Source organism: Crocuta crocuta, unplaced genomic scaffold (assembly GCF_008692635.1).
Source record: "Crocuta crocuta isolate KB4526 unplaced genomic scaffold, BGI_CrCroc_1.0 scaffold11, whole genome shotgun sequence".
In the NCBI taxonomy this organism is placed as follows: domain Eukaryota; kingdom Metazoa; phylum Chordata; class Mammalia; order Carnivora; family Hyaenidae; genus Crocuta; species Crocuta crocuta.
In genome coordinates this window covers 8,224,501-8,243,762 of record NW_027528624.1, presented here as the reverse complement: position 1 = coordinate 8,243,762, position 19,262 = coordinate 8,224,501, and the positions used below count along the sequence as shown (strand labels likewise).

The window sequence follows — 19,262 nt, the reverse complement described above, 5'->3', positions numbered from 1 at the left end:
GTCGGGCTCTGTGCTGACTGCCAGCTCAGAGCCTGGAGCCTGTTTCAGTCTGTGACTCCCTCTCTCTCTCTGACCCTCCCCTGCTCGCGCTGTCTCTCTCTCTCTCTCTCCTAGAAATAAATAAAACATTAAAAAATGTTAAAAAAAAAAACCATATAGCCTGGACATATCAAAATCTCAGTCATTTAAAAAAAAAAATAGGGAAGTTTTAAAAGGGCCTTGTGTAAAAGACTTTGGACTTTGCACTGTCAAAAATACTGTCTTGTTCGCTTTCATTGCCTTCATATTTTTATTTTAACTGGTTAAGTAGTGTTTGTTTTTCCAAAGCACTTGTTCTTTAGCTTCTAGAAAAATAATCCTGAGATTTCAGGATAAAGTCCAAATAACAAAATCAGTGATGTCACAGAAACCAAACAAATTTTATTTCCACCTTCCATTTCAATATGGAAGTTAACATGAGTGCAATGACTATGCCACTCAACATTTCTCAGGTGTTGAGTACGCGGAGGTAGGTTTTATTCTGAGTGCTCTGGTGTGAGAGTGTTTCTATGCTTAGCCCTTTACATGCAGGAAGTCACTTAATCCTCGAAGTGCTTTTGAAAGACAGTTACCATTATCATCAAGATTTAATTCGTGAGAGGTAACAAAAGTAGTCCTAATCCCATAACATCTAGATTAAATATAGAATTTTGACAATTAGTAGAATGCCCATCTTCTAAAGACCTTAAAGTATATACCCTAATCACACCAGAAACTCATGTTTAGTTTTCTCATCCCTGTTCATCATTCAAAATGTTTGGTTATGAAGCTTACAAAAACTCTCTTCAGATTCAAGTTTACTTTTGGAGTCCAATTGTGTTTTTATCATTTCCTCTCCACTTATATCCTAAACATCCTTACATCCTTACATATGCCATCACTATACTAATGTTACATAATCACACCTTGCCTTTCCAATATCTTCACCTATCTTTTACGGATTGGGATTACAGCTTTAATAATCATCATATATACATCCTTTTTACCTTAACTGAACCTTTTATCTGAATGAAAATCTTTATGTGATTATTACTTGACCCATGTTATTTCAATGAAAAATATGTATAATTTTAAAAAAAGAGAGAAAGAGAGGAATATGATTATTTGAGTCAAAACTAAGCTTACAAGTGTCACTTCAAACCCTGAAGATGAGTCTAGATTAAATATATAGTTCTGACCATGGATGATGGATACTATCTAAGGCTCTCTGACACTGATTTTTTAAGTTTTGCGGCATAAATATTATCACCTCATACACTATTTGAAAATTACTAGTTCCGCTCTTAAAGTCAGCTGCTTTTTTTTTTTTTTTTTTAGCACAGTTTATTAGTCACATGTGATAACTTTAATTCCAACCTGGTTCAATGTTCCTACAATGTGGAGAACAATGAAGTTTACAGAGGCTTTTAATTACTTTTTTCTGTTAACATATAATGTTTTTCCTCTGTTAATCTTGATTCCTCTATAATATTAAGCTATAAAATCATCTTCTTCTGTATTCTCTACTTTAAATAAACAGTACCACTAGCAAAGCCCTCTCTCATTCTTAGCGTCCATAAATAATAGACTAAGAAATCATGAAAGTTTTCATTAATCTGTCCCCTACTCTTCCTTTCAACAGGGGCTCAGTTCAGGCCCCTGTTACTGTGTTAACAGTACTGTAAGGGCAGGGATTACATCTTTTCGTGTTCTTGTATCTGGAATACAAGCACTGGCCACACACATTTCTGGAATGAAAGAATGATGCCAAAATTTCACTGCTTTACACTGAAATCTTTTCAGCCTTCATGTTTCTATTTACTTTACAAATTTTAGGTTTCTCCTTTGTTTTAATCAGTTAAAGTTGCAAATTTATTCTGCTTTCATAGTGTCATAAATAAAAAGCCAAGAAACTAATAAAGCAATCATTGTTCTCTAATCCCAAAAAATACAACAGAGATAACATTTTTTAAAGCTCAATCAATTCCTTATCAATAATAAAGAAAAATGATCACACCAATATGAAGCACGGAGATAGCCAAGTTCATGCTAGGAAGACCACTTACTGATGATATTGTTTTGGAGCTTGGGAAAAACAGGGCTCTATGGTTGGTCAGAACTAGATTTCAGGAAGTACCTAATTTAATTACAAACAGTCTGTTTTAAAGGCCTGAATTTAAGACATGTAATTCTTTCCCAATGAAATAAATAAGTGACTTTAGTTCCAATGCTAGTTGTTGAAAAAGTCTGATTGCAATGTTCCTAGAATAAAGTTAAGGCAGGTTCCATAAAAAAATACAATTTTCAGCTCAAATTCAAACCAAAAGAAAGTATAAATAGGAGTTCATTCACTCATAAAATAAATTTAGGTCATCTACATCACACCCATGATGGGTGATCAAGCTCAAGTGGTACAACATTCATCTACCCCCAGAGCCCATTTTGTTTGCCACGTTTGGAGGGAAGAGGGTTAGGTTCGGGAAGATTCTGCTACTGACTGCTTCACTCAGTTTCAGGAGACAACGCGCGCTCAAGATGGGCCAAGAGATCAACATCTTCAATTTTCCTTTAATCTCCAAAAGAAACACCTCAATGTTTAAGGAACAGGAACAGCCCTGAGAATCAGATTTCTAATTTTTGTATTACATTCCTTCGGTTATTTCAGGGACAATAGTAGAGATATGGAGGTTAGCTATCAGTGATTAGGTATGCAGCTGCTAAGTCTCTTAGAACAATAATTTTAACAGATCAGATCCTAATGAACTCTTTTTGAATGAGATAAATGATAGAGAAAACTTTGTATCTTGGCCGAAAATATTTGCTTCCACGGACTACTCCCCTAAAAATAAACTCCATGTTCTAATCTTTTCTTTTGAACACTAATTCCTTTTAAATAGTAAAATACATGACTAACAAAATAAAGCTTAGCATTTTAAGGCTCTGAAAAGGCTTATTCTTTTTAAAATTGTTAAATTTTGAGAAAACCTGAGCTAAACAAAAGTTATTGTTTTCAGACTATCTTGAGGTCTTTTTTGGAATAACTTATTAACATTTTGGAATAACACTAACAAATTTAGTGTCTCTCAGAGTATAAAGACCCTATTAAATATCTGATACACAGCAGGCCTTAATATGCCGTTATAGAGTAAAATAAAAGGAAAACTTCCAAACCAAAAACAAAAAGACAAAAGTCATGAATGAAATTAACCCTCACTAAATTGATCTGTTTAAAGTTCATGGGGCACCTGGGTGGCTCACTCCGTTAAGCATCCAACTCTTGGTCTTGGCCCAGATCATGATCTCACAATTCGTGGATTTGAGCCCTGCATCGGGCTCTGTGCTGACAGCATGGAGCCTGCTTGGGATTCTCTCTCTCCCTCTTTTTCTGCCCCTCCCTTGTTCGTGCTCTCTCTCTCTCTCTCTCAAAATAAGTTAAATAAAGTTCGAAGTCAACAATAACAGTTTCTCTACCTAAAGCTTAAAGATATGTTCAGTATCATCAAATGGTACTGCCAAATTAAAATCTCCAACAGATTTATATATAATCTGAAACACTTCACTCAATAAAAATATGCACCAACTTTCCTGAAAAATCAACTATCTATTTCAATAGTTTTATGTGTAAACTATCAAAGAGAGATGTGTAGATCTTACTTTCAATGTATTATATTTTCACTCATAATTAAGTTCATATCCAGGCAAAAACTAAGCCTTAACCAAGGTACTGAAAAAGGAGACTTTACAGACAATTACATTTTGACTTAATGTCCATTTGTTTCTAAGAACAAAGGTGAAAGCAGTTTTTTATGAAGGCTCTTGATTAACTCTTTGAACACAATAAGGAAGCCACAATAGTCAGAGGAGCAAAGTCCTAATAAAAGATAACAAACTGCATGCCCCCTCTTCTCCTCATAACCCATCGCAAACAAATGCTAGCTCAACATCCAATATGCAGGAGACAATCTTGAGAAATGGGAGAAAACCAATAACCCTATACTATATACTAAATCAGAAGTTATGGCTAGCCAAATCTTATCTGTGAACTCAGGAAAACTGAATTGAAAGGGGTCTTAAAACTCTTGCTCCACCATTAACACAGATTATTATTATGAGCCTACAGGATGTGATGAGTAATTATAAACCTAAATTATTAATTACAGTAGCCAGGCTGGGATCCTTGTTGGAAAAAATATTTGAAAATGCATTTACCCATCTTACAAACCTCTGACGACTGTCATCAAGATAGCCTACATTCATGGCCTACCTTTCAAAGCTATCAACATTCAAAACTAAAACCCATTTTAAAAACATCAGAAAATCAGAGTTATGTTCTTATTAAATATCTGGAGAACATCTCACTACAATTTCCTATCACATCCCAAACAAAGTTTGGCAATCTACTCTGTTCATGTGTATACTAGAACAACTATGATCCCTAAGAGCTAGACCCTGACAATATTTGGAAATTATCTACCATCAAGGTAGATCCTATAAAACAATTTCTCACAACTAAAAACTAAATAACAAGGCAAATTTCATGACAGAATTATTACTGACTCAACAAACAGAACATCTTCTACTTACATCAATCAGAGTTGACTTCATTCACATACTGCTTCATAAAATCTCCATGGATTCAAACAAGTCTTTAATAACTTCATCAGCCAAATTACCAGCTTGATGGCCTATCTATAACTTGAATCTTCTTTCATGTCTGTCACTTTATGAATGTATGATAAACTTAAACAGTCTTAAATGATTTAATGCAATATATTTTATCTTTCTTCAAGACTGTGGGATCCTTCAAGGATAGGAATTTTTTTTTCATGTTCACAAACACAAGAACCATACTGAGTGCTCGATCAGATGCCATACATTTGTTATCTTTATTCCATCAAACAATTTTAGGAGGGGACCTTATAATTTAATGGACAAGGAAACAGATTCTAAAAATTTAACATGTGCTCAAAGCCAATGTGATAGTCTGGATGATTTTTCAACAAATATCTATTCCATTCCCCTTCTCACTGAGTGACTTGATAATGCAGTTTCTTAACCTCAGTGCTAAAGACATTCAGGGAGGAAAATCATTTGCTGTGGAAGGGCTGCCCTGCCCACTGTAAAATGTTCAGCAACATTCCTGGCATTTACCTAGGAGATGCCACTGAATACCCTCTCCTGTTGTGCTTTTGCCAGCCCCAAACATCTCCAGATACTGTCAAATGTCCAAGAGGGGCAAAATCCTCCGTAGCTGATAATCACTGAGCTGCCAGAATGTTAGCAGAAGGGAGCAGAGGCCTTACACGTGCTGAAACAATGTGGCTCGGCTGTGGCAGGGAGGGCCGGCTGCCCCTCTGGACCGAGCCCGGCAAGAACACAGAGGCAAGAACCCACCTGCGACTGGCCTAGGTCAAGAAGGGCCAAGCCCAGCCAGCAGAATCTCAGCCACCATATGGTAAAGGCTAAAGAGCACTAAAACCAATGTTTGTTATTTTAAGCCAGTAAGTTTTACTGAGAGTCGCTTACTTTGGAGCATGATTGTGACAACTGCTGACAAACACAGCCAGTAAGGGAGGAAAGCCAAGATTCAAAACTGAGGCCTGTCTGGCTCAAAACCGCACTATTATACAACTATGTCAAAGAGTTTTTTCAACAGAATTAATACCCCTACCTCCAGGATGTGCTTGGTACACAACAGAGATGCAATAAAAGTCTGCTTTGTTAACAAATATAAATATTACAATTCTGAACAAACTTTCAGTTCATTTTCAATGCTACTCGTATTACCTTCCCCTCCCCACATCATTAAGCCACTAATTCAAAAACATTATGAAGACCATTATAACACACTATTTCATTTCTCAAACACTAAATCTGAAACCTTTTTCTCCTATCAGTCTCAGAGCTATACATAACCAAGTGCAAAACAATACCTCCAAATTAACACTTACTTCAATAAAGTAAGTTGCTGCAAGCAAATGCAAAGGCCAAGTTTAAAAGAAAAGCTTATAGTATTTGAAAGAGTGCAGCTTTCAGATGGTCACGCACAACAGATATTTGGGGTACATCTGCCATTTACCAGACACTGTCCGAGGCAGTGAGAATACAGAGACAAAATGTGCACCCTCACAGATCCTGCATTCTGGGTAATGCTTATGCAGCATTACAGCACTTTTCAAGTGTTCTACATGTATTAACTCACTTATAACTCCTCAGAAACCTGTGAGAGAATTACTATCTCCTTAGAGATGCGAAAATAGAGGTGTACATGACAAGTAACTTGCCCAAAGTCACAAAGAAAGCCAGCAGAACCAGCCTGCAATCTGGGTCTGAGTCCATCCTCTGACTACTATGTCCTATGCCCCTTCAAAGCTTTAATAATTTGTGAGTCAAACAGGAGGAGTTCACTCACAAAATCAAGCTACCACACAAATGGGAAGGATGGGACAGAAGCATAATTCATGATCTCTAAGATATACGAAGTGAAAAAACTGCCAGAATAAGAACACTTATTTGTTTCACTGTGGCCAATATCGAACTCATAATTCTGAAATCAATCTTTTCCCATACTGCTAAAATCTGACGCATTCCCCTGCTTTACTTTGATACTGTTTTTTCCCAAAAGCTGGCATAAAGTTCCTAATATAGATCACAAAACAGTTCTTACTCATTTGGTATATATTAATAACCTCACAGAAAGAAATTCTTAAATTTTTCTAACAAATTTAATTAATTCTTATAATAGAAATCTTATATAAATAGAACTTAAATTCATGTAACAAAATTAAAATTAGGGTATTAAAAAATTATCTAGAGAACCACAATGGTTTTATATCCATTTCTCTCCTCTTGTGAATTATAACTAAATTTCTCATTTAAAAAGCACTGTTAAAATAGAAATTCTGGAATGTCCACAGTGATCTACAACTCATACACATACCTGCCTCTCGGATATGTCCACTTCTGGATGTCTAACTTCAAACCCAACACCTCTACAGAACTGTTGAATCTCCACCTCCCCAACGGGCTCCTGCCTCAGTCTTTCCACCTCAGGAACTAATGATTCTGTTTCTCCAACTGATCAAAACCTTTGAGATCTACCTGACTTTCCCTCACACTCGATACACAATCTATGAGCAAATGCTATCGGCTCTAAGTTAACAATCTATGTGGGATCCAAGAATTTCTAAGTCCTTGTTCAAGTTTTAATTTTTTTGTAGTTTATTTATTTTTGAGGCAGAGAGAGACAAAGCATGAGCGGGTAAAGGGCAGCAAGAGAGGGAGACACAGAATCTGAAACAGGCTCCAGGCTCTGAGCTGTCAGCACAGAGCCCAATGTGGGGCTCAAACCCACGAACCGCAAGATCATGACTTGGGCTGAAGTCGGATGCTAAACCGACTGAGCCACCCAGGCGCCCCAAGAATGAATCTATTAAAACCAAACTGTTCACAGCACTCCTTGGGTCAAAACATCTGACTGGCTTCCCACTTCAATCAGTCAGAAAAGGGTCTGAAATCCCTACTGGGTCCCACAGCCCCTACATGACACGGCCCCTCTGCTAACTCTCTAATCTTCCATCTTACCATACTTCCCAGGCACACTCATGCCTGTCACTGTACTTGCTCCTCACTCTCCCTGGAATGTTCTTCTCCCAGATAATCTTTATGCCTTCCTCCCCATCACTTCGTTCACATCTCTGCATTCCCTCTGTCTCAGAATAGATACTTTTACTATAAGTACACAGTCATCAGTTAGATGCTTAGCTCATCTTGTTTTTCCCATAGCACTGCCTGCACCTAAAGTAAACATTCCTTTGCTGTCTGTCTCTGCCTCTGCAATGTCTGCTCCACAGGGGCGGGGCCACTGTGCAGTGCACAACATGTGCCTCCTGGAACAACACTTGGCAAAAGAGCCACCTGTTAGCGTGGCTTATTCTGATGATAAACAAATAAGAGCAGTGCTCCTCAAACTTTAACATGCATCAGAATCTTCTACAAGGCTTGGAAGGCAAATTGCTGCATCCTGTCCCTGGAGTTTCTGATTCAACTAAACTGGAGTGGGGCTTGAATGTTTATAAGGTAAGGGTACTACACTCCAGGGACCACATTTTGAGATCCACAGACCTAAACAATGTTTTGCTGCAAGACACCTGTCAACAACAGGAGTTGACCATGGCAATGAACCACAATTGGTGGAAGAAAGAAATGGAGTGAAAAGATGACTCCAGACCCACACTATAAAATATATCCCTTCTGACTTAGAGGATTATATGAAACATGCCTTTAAAAATGCAATATAAATATCCCTTCCCTAAACAGGTTTTTGGGTTTTTCCCTGCAGAAGAATAGGGGCCAGGCATATCAAGGTTATATTCGCTAACAATGTCTTATGATCTGACATATTCTGTGTTAATGACTAGTGTTGAAATTCTATCCTTTAGAGTTTAAACAACGAGATGAGAAGGCTGATATCCTTTATGAGCTACTGAAACACCAAAGAGCTGGAGACTCGAGTTGGAACCGCTGCCCAAACCGTAACTTCCCATCTCTAAGAATCCTTCCAGCCCTCAAGGGCGGGACCAGACGGACCAAGTCTAGGTTATGTTATTTAACCTCCCATCCCCAGTCATGGCAGATAGTCCAAAATACACTTTCTCTCCTAGGAACCTGTGAAATTTGAAGATAAAGTCTGGTAAGCACTGAAGCCAAATTTAGCTAAGAGCAAAGGTCTCAAAGACAAAGTTCAAATTCCTAATGTCGAGCTTCTCAAAGCTGCCTTGGCCCCTCTGTTACATGAGGTTTTGTTCTCCAGCTATTTCCTTTAATCCTCTGTAATACACCGAATTATCTTCCAACAAACCCTTTGCCTACATTATCCAAAATTGTCTATATATGTGCAACCAAAAATACTTAACAAAGTAAATGTATTAGCCTTAAAGAAACTGTATTAGAAATGCAACTTGTGGGGCACCTGTGTGGCTCAGTCGATTAAGCATCCGACTCTGACTCAGGTCATGATCTCACAGTCTATGAGTTCAAGCCCGGCATCAAGACTCTGTGCTGACAGCTCTGGGCCTGGAGCCTGATTCACATTCAGTTTCCCTCACTTTGTCCCTCCCTGGCTCACACCGACTTGGTCTCTCTCTCAAAAATAAATAAAACATTAAAAAAAAAAAAAAAAGAAACAAAGAAAGAAATGTAACTTGTGAAATTTCAAAGCTTTTTTCCAGTAATCCAACTTAAGACATTTATTTTCTATCTTTAGACTAATATACTTGCCATATAATCAATGAGTCTTAGAGTATACATCATATTTTGACCTTACAATACCAACTCCTTCTTGCAGAATAGCTCTCTGAAACCTGCAAAATGCCACCAAATTGGTTTTTTATTCAATAACTGGAGCCAATCTGTACAAATACTATGTATATTGGGAGTTCAGGGTAAACAACAAAAACACAGGCTCTTGTTTTAAGTACCTACTATTCTGATGGGGAGAAACAGAAAAATAACTTTCAAAATATCAGATTGTAAGTGCCGCTGCAGAAAAATAAAGAGATTTATGTGAAACAATGAGTAACCAGATTGCTTTTAGATAAAATGGTGAGGGGTTTCCTTTCTGAAGTAACATTTAAGCTAAAATCTTAATCAGCAGACAGCTAACCTAAAGGTATTTAGGCTGAGAATAGACCTGACTTGTTCTAACAGCCAACGTGGCTACAGTGTATTGAGGAAGAGGAAAAACCACTTAAGATGAAGTCAGAGAGAGAGAAAGAACCATATGACATAGGGTTCTGTAACAAACACAAAGAGTATGGAGCTAAATATCATTAACTGGTACAGGACAAGGACGCTACTTGCAATGAGAGGTGTATGGAGTAGAGTTGAGTAAGAAACAAGAATGAAAAAGACAAAACACAAGAAAAAAATTATCAAGAGTGCTTATCATAAAAATTTTAGACCTGAAAGGAACCTCAGCTGTCACAGACCAACCTCTCATTTTAGTGAAAGGATGACATGGCCCAGGCTGTGGCTTCTCTGAGCTCAGGTTTAAGATAAGGAAAGAACAGTATTTGATGCTCTCTGTAACGTTAAGGCCAAAGCTCTTTCCATATTTCTGGCCTTGATTTGAAATCTAAACCAAGTCTTTACCATGTGCATTTTCAAAGGTGACAATAACAGCACTTACAAGAAAACATATGTTAAAAATGTTTTTAAATGGTCCATGCCAAATTATTCTCACCTCTAATCCCTCACAGGGCCTTTTTATTTTAAAGCAGCAACAATGCGTAAGTATTTACCACCAGATATATCCCTTCCCATAGTATGTGAAACAGAAAAAAAAAATTGAATAAAACAACAAAATATACTTACATCTGGATATTCTTTTACAGGCACATAAAGTTTCTCTTGTAACTGAACAATAGGTCCCACAGCGTCAGGCAATTCTGCACTCCTTTTCTCTGTACTGCCATTTAATGTGTCATTGTACATGTCTTTCCGTACTCTGCTAATTTCTGTTAAAAGTAAAAATTTTAAATGTGTTAGACAAAAAAATATTCTTGCTAGTCCAGGAAAAAAAAATTATAAAAAGAAGGTAGGGGAGGGTTTCACTGATAAGGTGTTAAAGAGTAAAGAACTGTTAACCTATTCTATCATTCCCGGGATTAAATCTATGTTTAACAGAACAATAGCCTTAATCAATTTCTACCAGGAATCAAATTCATATCAATGAAACAATGTATTTTACTTAAATTAACTTAAGAGCCCAACCAAGCTCTTAACCACTATGAGATAAACCTATTTTACCTAATTTCTCCATACCTAAATGAGGCCATTCGTTCCAGATGAGAACTTTAGTCAAATAAGAATGTCTCTCACACAAAACTAATACCAAAGGCTCTTTTATACTTCAGAACTAACCTGTTTGAATGAGATTTAAACTGAACTAAGCTATTTTAGGTCTCTGGATAAACAGATGTCCAACAGATAACACAGATTTTAGGTTCAGCAGAATTCTAAGCTTGATACACAAATATTAGTTAAGGCTACAGGAACAGAAGAGATGTCTTAGAGAGGATATTAAGGAGATGGATGGACTGACTGAATCCCAGGAAAAGCAACATTTAAGGAGTAAAGAAAAAAAGATCCAAACCAAAAAATGGAGGTGAACAGGAAAAGTAGGGAAGAGAGGTGTCAACGTGGCTGAAGAATAACAGAACCAAGGACAAGGTGGTCAACAGTGTCAAATACCAAAAAAACAGGTAAGGTGAAGAGCAAAAAAGGGTACCTTGGATTTGAACACTAGGCCACTGGTGATCAGAGAAGTTTCAAGGAAAAGATGGTTAAAAGAGATCAAACTACATTGCATTAATGAGTGAAATATAAGAAAGAAGGCAGAAATACCTAGGGTCAATGACTTTTTTTGAAAAAAGTTTCTTTTGGGAGACAGAGAGCATGAGCGAGCAAGCACAAGTACGTGCACAAGTGGGCAAGGAGCAGGGAGAGAATCCCAAGCAGGCTCTGCACTGTCAGCCCAGAGCCCGACACAGGCCTTGAACCCACAAACTGTGAGACCATGACCTGGGACAAAGTCAAGAGTGTATACTTAATCGACAGACCCACCCAGGCGCCCTGGTCAATGACCGTTTAAAAAAGTTTCCAGATACAAATATACTTCTTATACGAAAAAGCATAAGAAATCTATTTAAATGAATCAAGACTTGAACAAAGAAATGAATTCTTTCAAGAATTCTTTATTAAGCTTCCACGATGACATGTTAGAGGACAGGTCCCTGCCCATCGGCACATATGGTCTAATAAGGGTTGTTACTACTAAATTAGCTGGATGCCTCTGTAACGGTCTCTCCACGCTACAGACTGTGTTCCTCCTTGGGGGAAAGGCTTGTATCCATTAAAATTTAAAACTAAAATGGCTTTTACTTTTATAATGTATTTTGTACACCTTCCAAACATGGAAATTTCAATCTACTGTGATTAAGGAACTATGAAATATGAATGCACACTTTAATTTTCTTAACTAGTTATTTTTATCTCTTTATTAAATAAAATCCAACATAGCAAAAAGGCACATCAAAGGTGTTCTTATCCAGTTATATAGTCTTAAATCAGTGAAAATACTGTATTACATTTTCTGCTTCAATGATGGCAACATTCATTTTTATAACCATCTTATCTCTTAAATAACAATTTGCTTGTCAAAGCTTACCAAATGTGCATCTCTGACCAGCAAATGAAGTTTTTTAAAAATCAAAAGAATGCACCTTGGATTTAACTACATTATAAAGGCAAGACATTATTCTTTAAGTTCTTTTTCCATATTTCTGGTTTAATAATGAAATCTTTCCTACTAAACATGCCCAGTATCAAACTTGTGTTGATTCTGTATCACATGCGATAGCAATTCTCCATGTTTTCAACCACTAAATAATAATTTAAACATAAACAACTGTTTACATAATTACAGCAAGTAATTAACCAAAAGACATCAGGGAAATTTAATTAAAAGTACGCATATATTCTTTAGTTCAGGTCTCTATATTAAAGCACTTTCAATATTAATTTGTTACATTTAAATTTCCTCTTCAGAAACTGCCTAATTCTTGTTATGTTGTTAATTAATAACACTGATATAAAAATCCTAACAACAGACAGCATAAAGACTACAGATTAAATAAATAATCCACCAAGGAAGTGGAATTTATACCATAAATGCAAGAAGAGTTCAATATTTAAAAATCTATAACCATAATAATACAAAAGACTAAAGATGAAAACAACATTAATTCCAGGTAAACAAATTTATCAAACTTAGATAAACCAAGAGAATCAATTATAAGAAAATTCACATAAAATGACTAAATAAAAAAATACATAAATATAGGATAATCACTGACCTTCACATATCCAATTAGATGATAAAATAGAAGAAAACACATCTACCATTTAAATTGTATTTCTATAAACATCTGTGTGATTCTCTGATTAATAGCTCAAAATTTCATGAGACTCTGCTACCCACTGTCACCCCAGCTCCGTCAACAGTGCCTGGACAACAGGGCCCTCAATCAGTACTCAGTGGTCTTGGTAGATGGGTGGGTGAATGAACTAGGTTCTAAGGCATTGAAGTTAAACAAGTCATGGTTCCAAGCTTTCCAAGAAGTTACTCTCCTATGGGAGGCATATAAACAAATAGATACTCCAAAGAAGAACAGGAAGAGGTACAGATGAGAGACTGTGGAGACACAAAAGCAGGATCATCAACTCTGCCACAGGCTTTTAATTTCAACAAAGACGTCCAGAGGAAAGAAACTCTGTATCCCAATGACACAAAGTGAAGCAAAGATACAACCAACATAATTATAAATTCTACTTAAGATACAAAGTCTTTCTACCATGTTTCTTTAAGTCTCTAAGATATCTTATTACTCAATTTAACAACAGAACACACATTTTATATGTAACACTGTACTGATGGGAATGAAAAGATGACTTAAGTCCTAGTTCTCAAGCATCTTACAATCTCACTCACTGTGGGGTCTAACCAGCTGAGTACTTATTAACTGCCTCTATCAACAGCACCTTTCTAGCCAGGAAACCACAAGCACCTCTTGGCACGTTACTTACAACACTCAAGTCAAAGCCAAGTTCTGGGGCTCAATTAGTAGTACAGAGTGTGCGACTCTTGATCTTAGGGTTTTAAGTTCAAGCCCCATGATGGGTGTAGAGATTACTCAAAAAATAAATCTCAAAAAAAAAAAAAAGCCACCTGGGTGGCTCAGTCGCTTAAGCATCTGACTTCGGCTCAGGTCATGACCTCACAGTCTATGGGTTTAAGCACCGTGTTGGGCTCTGTGTTGACAGCTCGGAGCCTGGAGCCTGCTTCAGATTCTGTGTCTCCTTCTCTCTCTGCACCTCCCCTACTCACACTCTGTCTCTCTCTCAAAAATTAAAAAAATAAACATTAAAAAATTTTTTAAAAAAAGAAAAACGTTCTTATTCCAGTTCTAAGAGTAACTGTTTATGTGATTTTAGACAAATCTCTTAACCTCTCTGTACCTGTACCTCACTAATGAGGTGTGGATAACTGAATAACTCAACCAAATCCATTGTTTTCCAACCTCAGTATGCAAGGACCCCAGGTATTATTTTCTCCCTTGTAACCCCGGGTTTTAAATAGTTTTATCTCCAAAGCTTTCAGTCCTAAGTCCTGGTAACCAGAAATTTTTGTTAATGTTTTCTTCCTATCAAGTTGATTTAATCATGGCCAAAATATTACAGAAATGCATCATGGGTACGGGCAGTGCTTTAGTTCCTTCCTAAGTGGTGGGTTTACAGGTGTTTATTTATGAAGCAAAGAAACGCTTCATAATTAATAAGTTTTATATAGCTGACCCTTTAAGAACATGGTTTGTTCTAACAAAGATTTTCTTACTGACATTTATATAAGATTTTCTTTGACATTTTTTCTCTGGCTTTCATTGTAATACAGTATATAATACATATGACATAGAGTACACGTTAATTGTTGATATTACTAGTAAGGTTTCCAGTCAACAGTAGACTATTAGTAATTAAGGTTTGGGGGAGTCAAAAGTTATACATGGATTTTCCATGAGGGGAGTCAGTGCCCCAACTCCTTGCACTGTTCAAGGGTCAACTATATAGACTTCTGTTGTATCAAACATTACACGATAATGCTCAAATATCAGCTCATCTCCCCATTACCTCTATCAACCTACAAGAATGGTTCAGAGAACTAAAAGTTCAGAGTCATTTGTTTAATCACCTAGTATAAAATTTCCCACCACAATAACCCCAAAATGTCCCCCCGCAATATCAAGACAACTTGTGTTAGACATCTCTGTAGTTATTAGTTTACAAATTTTATTGAATCAAAACCATTCCTAAAATTTTTCTCACTTGCCCACACTCCAAAGCTCAAAAAAATAGATCAAATGCCTCATTCTTATGGTGGCCTTAAAAATACTTGAACAGTTCTATATCTAAGTATCCTCTTCTGAGTTGTAAAACAGCACGTACCCTCTCACTCATTTCAACACACATTTGTCCATGCCCTTTTAAAATGGAAAATCCTGTACCACACTCATCCTGACAACCTATGAGAATGCACACTCAGGCGGCCTACTTCCAGTCCAAAACACTCCCAGTTCCACAGCATGTTTAAGGGTACCTTTAGCTCTTTGATGAGCACATCGCCTGACTCAAATGTTGGTGGTGCTAATAAGCCAACCTTCTACCATTCCATCTTCCACAACTTTGTTTAAATACCAATAGATAACCTAAGGTTTTTCCTGGTTGTTTTCTACTAGACAGCTCCCTTCCCAGTGTTAATCTATCAGTTCACATTCTTTAGGGATGACTATTCTGAGTCAAGGAGCCAAGGAACTGCAATTACACAGGACACACATTTCTGTAGTTTGCATACTGAAATACAGGCATGCCTTACCAACTATCTGATGACATCTCAAGCTATGTTAGGACTCGAACCCCCTTCTGGACCCACTAGTTTAAATGGGAAGTGATCTGTCTTGGATTCTACAGGTTGTGTCATCAAATTTAGGATACATACCTTTCAGCTTTTGGGAGTATACACTTCCAGCATTCAGGCTCCTAGAATCGATACTGGGTGATGCCATTTTTTCAAATTTCAGTATACTGAAAATTATTTCTCTTTAAGTCTGAAAACTTGTGTCGGTTATACTAATGTTTCCTTACATTTCACTGCTTTTAACTACCTTGATTCTTTTACCTGTTTCAAACTAAACCTGAATAATCAGATAATGAACTCTGCTACTCAGAGGGAAAACAGTCACTGCACACTTCTAGTTCTATGTGACCTGTTAATGTTACATCATCTGCCTTTTCTGTGTCCCTAATTCACTTAACATAACCAAACGCTTTGCTTTGAAACCATTCTTATGTTTCTTAAAGCTCAACTCATTTTGCCTTTAGATCATCACTACTCTTTTATTAAAAGTGAATTACTATATGTGCATCCCACTCTGACACCTTAAAATTTTTCACCTATTTAAAAAATATGAATTACTGGATTAACTAACAGATCAACCACTTTGTGGAAAAGTAAAAAGTCAGAAATAAGGACAACATGAAGAACTATTAGAGAACAGAAAAATACAGGCTGAGAAATATAAAATATAAAATTAAGTAGTTACTTCCCAAGATAGATAAATAAACAGATAGATAATGGCTATATATAAATTTAATACTGCAATGTTTAAAGACTGGATAAAGGCTAGAATATAACCCTATTTTACTGTCTGGTTTAGAATATTTTTCAACAAATTTAAGCCAAGAAAATGAAAATTAGGAAATGAAATATGAAAAATATTTACTAGTTCAGCACTACACAAAAAAGCTATTAATGACATATAAATAATACTTAAAAACACATGAAAGAATCATTTTCAGGATTTTAACAATACAAATGAAAAGACAACTTTTTAAAACACTGAAAACATTTTCACACAAAACACATCTTATACCCAGTGTTGTGGTAGCTAATTCCAGTTGTCCAACTGGCTGTGCTACTGTTCTAAATGTATACATTTTATGTGGGCAACTAGCTGCTTTTTCTTCATGCCTTACATTAAAAATCCATCAAAACAAATTATCTAGGGGTGCCTGGGTGGCTCAGTCGGTTAAGAGTCCAACTTCGGCTCAGGTCATGATCTCATGGTTCGTGGGTTCGAGCCCCGCATAGGGCTCTGTGCTGACAGCTCAGAGACTGGAGCCTGCTTCGGATTCTGGGTCTCCCTTTCTCTCTCTGACCCTCCGTGCTCACACTGTCTCTCTCTCTCAGAAATAAATTTTTTAAAAAATTTTTAAAAATTATCATTGTAATACAACTGGATCTAAAATATAGAAAGAAATGAAAATGTTAGTGTCATTTGACCATTACTGCCTTGTTTTTAAAATTAACATTTTCCATTAATTTATTCAGTAAAATAAGAACCACGTTATTTATAAAAACATATGCTTTGACATACATAGCAAAAATTTTGTAAGTAAAATTAAAATGACAAGCTTTCCCCACTTCAACTGAACTTTAAACGGGCTCTTTACTTCCTCACTATCTGCTGGGCACCAAAGCGGCCTCCCTTGCTGGACACTAACATGAACGTACAAAGCAAAGGAAGGTTTTAATTATTTTAGGTCTTAATTAACAAATTATTAGCCTCTATTTACATGAAACTTATTAAATTTTAAGAAAATTATATTAGGAGTCTATTTATAACCAAAAAACAACTGCCACCACCTAAAGTGGTGACTGTTATGTACTTAAAGGGAACAAAGATCTCTTCTGTAAAAAGAAACCTCTAATTCAGGGTTTACTAAATACAGGGAAAGTTTTACAGATATTTTGAGCAGAGTAAAACCCAGGGAATACTGTAACTCCACTGTACTCATTTTAAAAAGCTACACCCATAAGGTACAGAGAAAGCAAATAAATAAAAAAGCAGGTTAATAGAGGATATGCAACATTTAGTAAAATGTGTTCTGTCTCCTTGAATAACCAAATAAACCTGATATAATTTTGATTTAACCTATCAATAATTCTCTAATGGGACCTGGAACCTGATTTGGGGAGTTAAGTTGTATTTTGAACTTCACAACTGTTAAGCAAAATAAATAAATAAATAAAACCTTGGGGCGTGTGGGTGGCTCAGTCAGCTAAGCATGCGACTCTTGATTTTCACTCAGGCAGTGATCTCAAGGTCCTCCATGTTGGGCTCTGCGGGCTGAGCAGAAGTCAGCTTGGATTCTTTCTCTCACCATTCTCTCCATATGCCCCCTCCCAAACCTGCCAAATCTTTCTCAAAACAAACAGTTAAAAAAAAAAAGAAAAAGAAAAAGAAAGAAAAACTACAAAATTAAACACATAGCCTTCTTTTAAACTGCTTTGGCAACTTAACTAACAATTGCATAAAATTGTGGATAAATTTCAAATAAAAAACATGAAAACAGCAAAGGTCTTAATAAAAATGTCCATCCTTGTTCCATAATTGCTCTCAGGAGCAGTTCTGTTATCATGGAAGGCATTTAATAGTAGCTGCAACTCCCTGGAAAAGCTCTTTCAAAGGTTACAGAAAAAAGTTCATTATATAACCTAATTTATATTAAGTACGTGTATTTTTTGACACATAGAAGTAAAAAAAAAAAAGGATATAGCTATTAATCATCTCTGGGAGATCGATTTACAGGAACTTTTAACTTTAATTTCACATTACTGTATGAATTTTTTTTTTTACTACTGTAAAATTGTAAAGATATTCTCATTAGGATATCAGAAAGTACTCTAAGTCAAAATGTTGCAAATAATATTGGATTCCCTATATAAAATTATAATAAAATTAAGTCACTGACTCCTAAGTATAAAAATAAACCACAAAGATCTAATTATTTTAACATGAGCATTTCCACCATGCTAAAATAGTTAACATGAATTATTACCTGATTCTCACCGGACTCTGAAGTAGATACAATAGGACAGAAGGAAGGAAGAAAGGAAAGAAGGAAGGAAGGAAGGAAGGGAGGGAGGGAGGAAGGCAGGCAGGCAGGCAGGCTCAGAAATGTAATAAATGGTCCAATGTCACAGCTAGTCCAACCAGCTTTCATTTAGAATTTCACAAAGGGCCTGGGGCGCCTGGGTTGCTCAGTCGGTTGAGCACCTGACTTCGGCTTAGGTCACGATCTTGTGGTTTGAGAGTTCGGGCCCTGCGTCAGGCTCTGTGCTGACAGACAGCTCAGAGCCTAGAGCCTGCTTCAGATTCTGTCTCCCTCTCTGTCTGCCCCTCCCCCTTCATGCTAGATCTTTCTGTCTCTCTCAATAACAAATAAACGTTATTAAAATAAAAAAAGAATTTCATAAAGGGCTTTCTGGAATAAGCAGCCCTTAAAACACACTGGGAAAACAGTGTGATTGGGAAACAGGAAAATGGAATGAACAACTCTTAGTTCACCACCAGCAGCTCTAACAAGACCAATCCACCGTTTTAGCAACACGTGCAAACAAATCTTTGCAGCCTTCCTCTTTTTATGCTAACAGAACACAGCCTCAGAGGGCAAAATCCAGGCCTAAGTGCCTAGAAAAGTGGCAGTCCTGAATGAATAAATCAATAGATGGAGTTGGCATACAAAGAAGGCAAAACAGGCCATTCCAAAGAACAGAATGGACCAGG

The 19,262-nt window shown here is 36.6% G+C and overlaps 1 protein-coding gene across 5 annotated transcripts in view; it reads right to left on the bottom strand.

Annotated features, from left to right (window-relative positions):
* Nucleotides 1–19,262, bottom strand: part of QKI (QKI, KH domain containing RNA binding) — a 157,216-nt gene that overhangs the window by 105,952 nt on the left and 32,002 nt on the right. For all 5 annotated transcript variants that reach the window (XM_077755157.1, XM_077755158.1, XM_077755159.1 and 2 more), the window contains exon 2: nucleotides 10,393–10,535. In XM_077755157.1, the coding sequence (XP_077611283.1) occupies nucleotides 10,393–10,512 (120 nt within the window). In that variant the 5' untranslated portion in view covers nucleotides 10,513–10,535. The remainder of the gene's footprint in view (nucleotides 1–10,392; nucleotides 10,536–19,262) is intronic.